The sequence below is a fragment of the Topomyia yanbarensis genome, chromosome 2, assembly GCF_030247195.1.
Source record: "Topomyia yanbarensis strain Yona2022 chromosome 2, ASM3024719v1, whole genome shotgun sequence".
NCBI lineage: Eukaryota > Metazoa > Arthropoda > Insecta > Diptera > Culicidae > Topomyia > Topomyia yanbarensis.
In genome coordinates this window covers 98,054,318-98,061,958 of record NC_080671.1, presented here as the reverse complement: position 1 = coordinate 98,061,958, position 7,641 = coordinate 98,054,318, and the positions used below count along the sequence as shown (strand labels likewise).

The 7,641-nt window shown below is 38.2% G+C and overlaps 1 protein-coding gene across 1 annotated transcript; it reads right to left on the bottom strand.

Annotated features, from left to right (window-relative positions):
• Nucleotides 1-3,660: 3,660 nt before the first annotated feature.
• On the bottom strand, nucleotides 3,661-6,091 carry LOC131678931 (uncharacterized). Its single transcript, XM_058959382.1, has 2 exons — nucleotides 4,208-6,091; nucleotides 3,661-4,146 (listed from the first exon to the last, which is right to left on the bottom strand). The coding sequence occupies exon 1, from the start codon at nucleotides 6,089-6,091 to the stop codon at nucleotides 4,364-4,366; it is 1,728 nt and encodes a 575-aa protein (XP_058815365.1). The 3' UTR covers nucleotides 3,661-4,146; nucleotides 4,208-4,363.
• Nucleotides 6,092-7,641: the final 1,550 nt, after the last annotated feature.

Sequence of the window (7,641 nt, the reverse complement as noted above, 5' to 3'; positions counted from 1 at the left end):
AACGAGTTTTTTATTTGAAAATCTCAATTTAAATATAAAAAGTACCAGAGAGGAAAATTTTGTCAAAACAATTTTTACCTTTCTCATATAGAAAGGTTATGCAATTGCTCCAAAAACCGACTTTCTAACCGAGGCCCGGAGGGCCGACTGTCATATACCATTCGACTCAGTTCGTCGAGATCGGAAAATGTCTGTGTGTATGTATGTGTGTGTATGTGCAGACATGTCAACAAAATGTCCACATCGGTATCTCGGAGATGGCTGAATCGATTTTCACAAATTTAGTCGCAAATGAAAGGTACAACGTTCCCATCGGCTGCTATTGAATTTTATTTGATCCGACATTTGGATCCGGAGATACGAGTTGAAGAGTACGGTCACATAGAAAATCTTTTTATAATTTGTCCACATCAGTTTCTCGGCATTTTCTGAACCGATTATCACAAACTTAGTCTTAAATGAAAGGTACAACGTTTTCATCGGCTGCTATTTAATTTTTTGTTTGGGTTTGACTTCTAGTTCCGGAATTACAGAATGATGAGTACGATCACGCAGAAAATCCCGATTTCAACGGATACTGCAATTAATGTATAAAGGTGATTTTTTTCAAAAATGCGACCGCAACTGCTTGGATTTATAGTTCTTGGTCACTAACAGTCATTCAAAATCTCTTTGGCCACATTGATTACCATCGCCGGATCCGGCGGCCCAGATGAAAGTGTCCAAACTTAGAATGGTTTCTCGGAGATGGCTAGACCGTTTGGACCAAACTTAAATGAAAGTTTCGGCAAAGCAGTCAATAAAACAGCAAAAACGATTTGTTGTTTCAATGTCCGACAGTTTCGGTGAATGTATTTCACCTTTTTCAAGGATTCTGTAATTTTTAGTATTTCCGTTACAAATATGTCCGTTTGTCTGTGAATGAATACTTACAGAAACTATACGTTTTGTTGTTGTGTATGTTTGTATGTCCAACATTGGTTGTCTATAGTGTGTAATTTGTAATGGCGTCCGATAGTGACTATTTTTAGGAATAACGATTTTATAAAAATTATTGGCTGTACATCTGTTTGCTTACTTACATCATGTGTAACAATATTTATGCGACTCACTGTTAACAGAATGAAAAAGCTTGCTCGCTATAATTCTACAAAGCTTGATTTTCTGTGCACTAGTTAGAGCGAATATTTTTTGGTTTGTGTCTCTCCTTTTCCGTCTACTATTTTTGACATGTTCATTTATGTATGTGTGTGAGTGTGTGGTGTCATAGTCGTATTTTGACAGTTATTGTCGTATATGCTACGTTTGTTTTGGTTTTTGAGAGAATGTATAATTCCAGCATAGATTGTGTTTAAGCCTTCAGTGTCTGTACGTCTGTTGATACTATTTTCATTGGTGATGATGTGGCAAACTTCGATGAACGGTAGTGCATGTTTTTTGTTGTGTTTGTCTATAATTTTTGTGTTTTTTAGGTCGAATCTATGATCCTGGGCGATGCTGTGTTCTAACAAGGCAGTTTTTTCCTTAAGTGCTACGATTTCTGGGTCGGTGGCGGTGAGTCCTAGTTGTTTGTATTTATCCAGTGCATTGTAGTGTGTTTGATGTCCGTAGATCCTAGTTTTTAATTTGTTAGTCGTCATACCTATGTAACATGCTGGACAGGATTCGCATGGAATGCTGTATATTATGTTGTTTTGTTGATCGTCAGGTACTGGATCCTTTAGCTTTGTGAATAAGTGTCTAACTGTTCTCGTGTTGTGATGTGCTAGTCGTATGTTTTTGTAATCGTTTTTCAGGTGCTTGTCGATTTTGTTCGACAGGTGAGGTATGTATGCTATAGATCGGTAAGTATATTGCAGGGTTTCTTCATTTGCTGGTGGGATGAGTATGTTGCTGTGGTTCCGTTCGTGCATTCGGTTGATTAGTCGGTTTCGTAGGTTTCTTGGATAATTGTTTAAACTCAGCTGTTGGTGTATTATTTGTGATTTTTCATTAGCCTGTAGATTGGTGGACAAGTGGGTGACTTTTTGAATGAAGTTTTGGGCCATATTTAGTTTTTGATGAAGCGGGTGGAACGAGTAGTAGTCCAAGAATCTGCCACTAGCAATGGGTTTTATGTACCATTCACTTTTGATGGTTTGGGTGTCTGTTCGAATTAGTAGTAAGTCCAGAAAGGGTATTTTCTTATCTACTTCAGTTTCATAAGTGAACTGGATGTGCTCGTTGTAACTATTGAATGTTTGTAGAACATGGTTTAGTTGATCCATTGGTATGGCTAGAAGTAGGTCGTCGACGAATTTTTTAAAGAAGGCTGGTTTGCAATTGAGAGTTCTGGTTACTGTATCTAGTAGTGTTTCCATAATCAAGTCGGCTAATGCTGGCGAGAGTGGGTTTCCCATCGCTGTTCCAAAAATCTGTAGGTAATGTTTGTTGTCGTATTTGAAGTAGCTTGAGTCGATGCAAAACTCTACAATTTCTAGAAATAAGTCCAGATTTATGTTTGTGTTAGACTTGATCTCATTCCATCTTATGATGATGTCGTGTATCACTAACGACTTAGGGATTGATGTAAAGAGAGCGGTAACGTCTAGTGAGACGAGCACATATCCGGGTGGAAGGGTTATAGAGTTGATAAAGTCACAGAAAGAGTATGAGTCCTTGATGTTGTATTGACTGGTGATAGAGTTGTTAATGATTTGTCCTACAAATTTGGACAAGTTGTAGGAAGGAGCTGTCATATTTGGTACAACCGGTCTAAGAGGGAGCCCATCTTTATGGGCCTTGGGTTGACCGTATATCCTCGGGCATACTGCATTGTATGTTGTTAGTTGCGCTGCTGATTTCTTGTCAATGAGGTTTAGGTTTAGGAGGCGTTTTGCAAAGTCATTGTTCATCTTTTGAAAGCGGGGCGTGGGATCTCGTTTGGTGGGTAAGTATGTTTTCTGGTCGCTGAGTAGTTTGAGCATTTTCTGTTTGTAATCATTCGCTGTTATAAGTACCGTCTTGTTCCCTTTGTCTGACTGGGTGATGTATATGTCTGGATTTTGGCGGATGAACCCCTTGGTAATTTTTGTAGCTTTTTCACAGAACTTCGTCAGTTCATCTGTGCGATTATGGTGGTTGTTGTAGTGAATGAAGTTGAGGGTGGAATTGGCTATTGCACATCTGGTTTTGTCTTGGACTGTCGTATCTGGATTTGTTTTAAGTATATTCTCTACATCAGCTATCAAATGGAAGAATGGGATTTCTTGATTTGTTGTTGCTGGAAGAGCAAATTTTGGTCCTAGGCTAAGTAATATTTCCGTTTCTGGTGGGATTGGTTTGCTGGTGCTGTTGTGTATGGCCTTTTGATTGTAGACTGGAGTGGTGTTGTTGGTTGCTTCTGCTGTCTTGCGAATTATTCTATTGAACTTTTGTTTGGTGCTGTTGGTTTTGTTCTGGACTTGTTTGTTGTGGTAATTTGATTGACTCATGAAGAAAGACGCTGTAATGTCTTCGGTAATATTTGATTCTTTAATACTAGTTGCTATTTCTGCTTGTTGTTGTTTCAGTGTTTTCAATTTTTGATAGGTGTTTCGAATTTCTATATTTAGAATAGCGTGTGATGCATTTTTGTAGTTTCTTTATATATGGACCATTCTCCTCTAGTAAAGGGTATGTGAAACGGAAATTTGTCGTTATGTGCGCTGGGAAAACACCTCTTTTGCGACAGCGTATAAGGAAAGACTTTCGGCTTATCATACTGGCCAGTTTAGAGACTGTTTTCGCGTAGTCTTTCAGCATGACTCGTGAAGGTTCGCCGAACTGGGCAGCTACATTTTGATAGAAGTGGACGTTGGAAAAATTGGCCATTTTGTTTGATCTAGGTGAATGTTTAACGACTGTGGGTATATACTTATTATGCGAGTTTCGGCAAAGCAGTCAATAAAACAGCAAAAACGATTTGTTGTTTCAATGTCCGACAGTTTCGGTGAATGTATTTCACCTTTTTCAAGGATTCTGTAATTTTTAGTATTTCCGTTACAAATATGTCCGTTTGTCTGTGAATGAATACTTACAGAAACTATACGTTTTGTTGTTGTGTATGTTTGTATGTCCAACATTGGTTGTCTATAGTGTGTAATTTGTAATGGCGTCCGATAGTGACTATTTTTAGGAATAACGATTTTATAAAAATTATTGGCTGTACATCTGTTTGCTTACTTACATCATGTGTAACAATATTTATGCGACTCACTGTTAACAGAATGAAAAAGCTTGCTCGCTATAATTCTACAAAGCTTGATTTTCTGTGCACTAGTTAGAGCGAATATTTTTTGGTTTGTGTCTCTCCTTTTCCGTCTACTATTTTTGACATGTTCATTTATGTATGTGTGTGAGTGTGTGGTGTCATAGTCGTATTTTGACAGTTATTGTCGTATATGCTACGTTTGTTTTGGTTTTTGAGAGAATGTATAATTCCAGCATAGATTGTGTTTAAGCCTTCAGTGTCTGTACGTCTGTTGATACTATTTTCATTGGTGATGATGTGGCAAACTTCGATGAACGGTAGTGCATGTTTTTTGTTGTGTTTGTCTATAATTTTTGTGTTTTTTAGGTCGAATCTATGATCCTGGGCGATGCTGTGTTCTAACAAGGCAGTTTTTTCCTTAAGTGCTACGATTTCTGGGTCGGTGGCGGTGAGTCCTAGTTGTTTGTATTTATCCAGTGCATTGTAGTGTGTTTGATGTCCGTAGATCCTAGTTTTTAATTTGTTAGTCGTCATACCTATGTAACATGCTGGACAGGATTCGCATGGAATGCTGTATATTATGTTGTTTTGTTGATCGTCAGGTACTGGATCCTTTAGCTTTGTGAATAAGTGTCTAACTGTTCTCGTGTTGTGATGTGCTAGTCGTATGTTTTTGTAATCGTTTTTCAGGTGCTTGTCGATTTTGTTCGACAGGTGAGGTATGTATGCTATAGATCGGTAAGTATATTGCAGGGTTTCTTCATTTGCTGGTGGGATGAGTATGTTGCTGTGGTTCCGTTCGTGCATTCGGTTGATTAGTCGGTTTCGTAGGTTTCTTGGATAATTGTTTAAACTCAGCTGTTGGTGTATTATTTGTGATTTTTCATTAGCCTGTAGATTGGTGGACAAGTGGGTGACTTTTTGAATGAAGTTTTGGGCCATATTTAGTTTTTGATGAAGCGGGTGGAACGAGTAGTAGTCCAAGAATCTGCCACTAGCAATGGGTTTTATGTACCATTCACTTTTGATGGTTTGGGTGTCTGTTCGAATTAGTAGTAAGTCCAAAAAGGGTATTTTCTTATCTACTTCAGTTTCATAAGTGAACTGGATGTGCTCGTTGTAACTATTGAATGTTTGTAGAACATGGTTTAGTTGATCCATTGGTATGGCTAGAAGTAGGTCGTCGACGAATTTTTTAATGAAGGCTGGTTTGCAATTGAGAGTTCTGGTTACTGTATCTAGTAGTGTTTCCATAATCAAGTCGGCTAATGCTGGCGAGAGTGGGTTTCCCATCGCTGTTCCAAAAATCTGTAGGTAATGTTTGTTGTCGTATTTGAAGTAGCTTGAGTCGATGCAAAACTCTACAATTTCTAGAAATAAGTCCAGATTTATGTTTGTGTTAGACTTGATCTCATTCCATCTTATGATGATGTCGTGTATCACTAACGACTTAGGGATTGATGTAAAGAGAGCGGTAACGTCTAGTGAGACGAGCACATATCCGGGTGGAAGGGTTATAGAGTTGATAAAGTCACAGAAAGAGTATGAGTCCTTGATGTTGTATTGACTGGTGATAGAGTTGTTAATGATTTGTCCTACAAATTTGGACAAGTTGTAGGAAGGAGCTGTCATATTTGGTACAACCGGTCTAAGAGGGAGCCCATCTTTATGGGCCTTGGGTTGACCGTATATCCTCGGGCATACTGCATTGTATGTTGTTAGTTGCGCTGCTGATTTCTTGTCAATGAGGTTTAGGTTTAGGAGGCGTTTTGCAAAGTCATTGTTCATCTTTTGAAAGCGGGGCGTGGGATCTCGTTTGGTGGGTAAGTATGTTTTCTGGTCGCTGAGTAGTTTGAGCATTTTCTGTTTGTAATCATTCGCTGTTATAAGTACCGTCTTGTTCCCTTTGTCTGACTGGGTGATGTATATGTCTGGATTTTGGCGGATGAACCCCTTGGTAATTTTTGTAGCTTTTTCACAGAACTTCGTCAGTTCATCTGTGCGATTATGGTGGTTGTTGTAGTGAATGAAGTTGAGGGTGGAATTGGCTATTGCACATCTGGTTTTGTCTTGGACTGTCGTATCTGGATTTGTTTTAAGTATATTCTCTACATCAGCTATCAAATGGAAGAATGGGATTTCTTGATTTGTTGTTGCTGGAAGAGCAAATTTTGGTCCTAGGCTAAGTAATATTTCCGTTTCTGGTGGGATTGGTTTGCTGGTGCTGTTGTGTATGGCCTTTTGATTGTAGACTGGAGTGGTGTTGTTGGTTGCTTCTGCTGTCTTGCGAATTATTCTATTGAACTTTTGTTTGGTGCTGTTGGTTTTGTTCTGGACTTGTTTGTTGTGGTAATTTGATTGACTCATGAAGAAAGACGCTGTAATGTCTTCGGTAATATTTGATTCTTTAATACTAGTTGCTATTTCTGCTTGTTGTTGTTTCAGTGTTTTCAATTTTTGATAGGTGTTTCGAATTTCTATATTTAGAATAGCTTTCTTGAAACGTGTGATGCATTTTTGTAGTTTCTTTATATATGGACCATTCTCCTCTAGTAAAGGGTATGTGAAACGGAAATTTGTCGTTATGTGCGCTGGGAAAACACCTCTTTTGCGACAGCGTATAAGGAAAGACTTTCGGCTTATCATACTGGCCAGTTTAGAGACTGTTTTCGCGTAGTCTTTCAGCATGACTCGTGAAGGTTCGCCGAACTGGGCAGCTACATTTTGATAGAAGTGGACGTTGGAAAAATTGGCCATTTTGTTTGATCTAGGTGAATGTTTAACGACTGTGGGTATATACTTATTATGCGAGTTTCGGCAAAGCAGTCAATAAAACAGCAAAAACGATTTGTTGTTTCAATGTCCGACAGTTTCGGTGAATGTATTTCACCTTTTTCAAGGATTCTGTAATTTTTAGTATTTCCGTTACAAATATGTCCGTTTGTCTGTGAATGAATACTTACAGAAACTATACGTTTTGTTGTTGTGTATGTTTGTATGTCCAACATTGGTTGTCTATAGTGTGTAATTTGTAATGGCGTCCGATAGTGACTATTTTTAGGAATAACGATTTTATAAAAATTATTGGCTGTACATCTGTTTGCTTACTTACATCATGTGTAACAATATTTATGCGACTCACTGTTAACAGAATGAAAAAGCTTGCTCGCTATAATTCTACAAAGCTTGATTTTCTGTGCACTAGTTAGAGCGAATATTTTTTGGTTTGTGTCTCTCCTTTTCCGTCTACTATTTTTGACATGTTCATTTATGTATGTGTGTGAGTGTGTGGTGTCATAGTCGTATTTTGACAGTTATTGTCGTATATGCTACGTTTGTTTTGGTTTTTGAGAGAATGTATAATTCCAGCATAGATTGTGTTTAAGCCTTCAGTGTCTGTACGTCTGTTG

Bases quoted from the DNA above. Each gene is read 5' to 3' on its own strand.
- LOC131678931 (XM_058959382.1), bottom strand. From the start codon at position 6,091: ATGCTCAAACTACTCAGCGACCAGAAAACATACTTACCCACCAAACGA.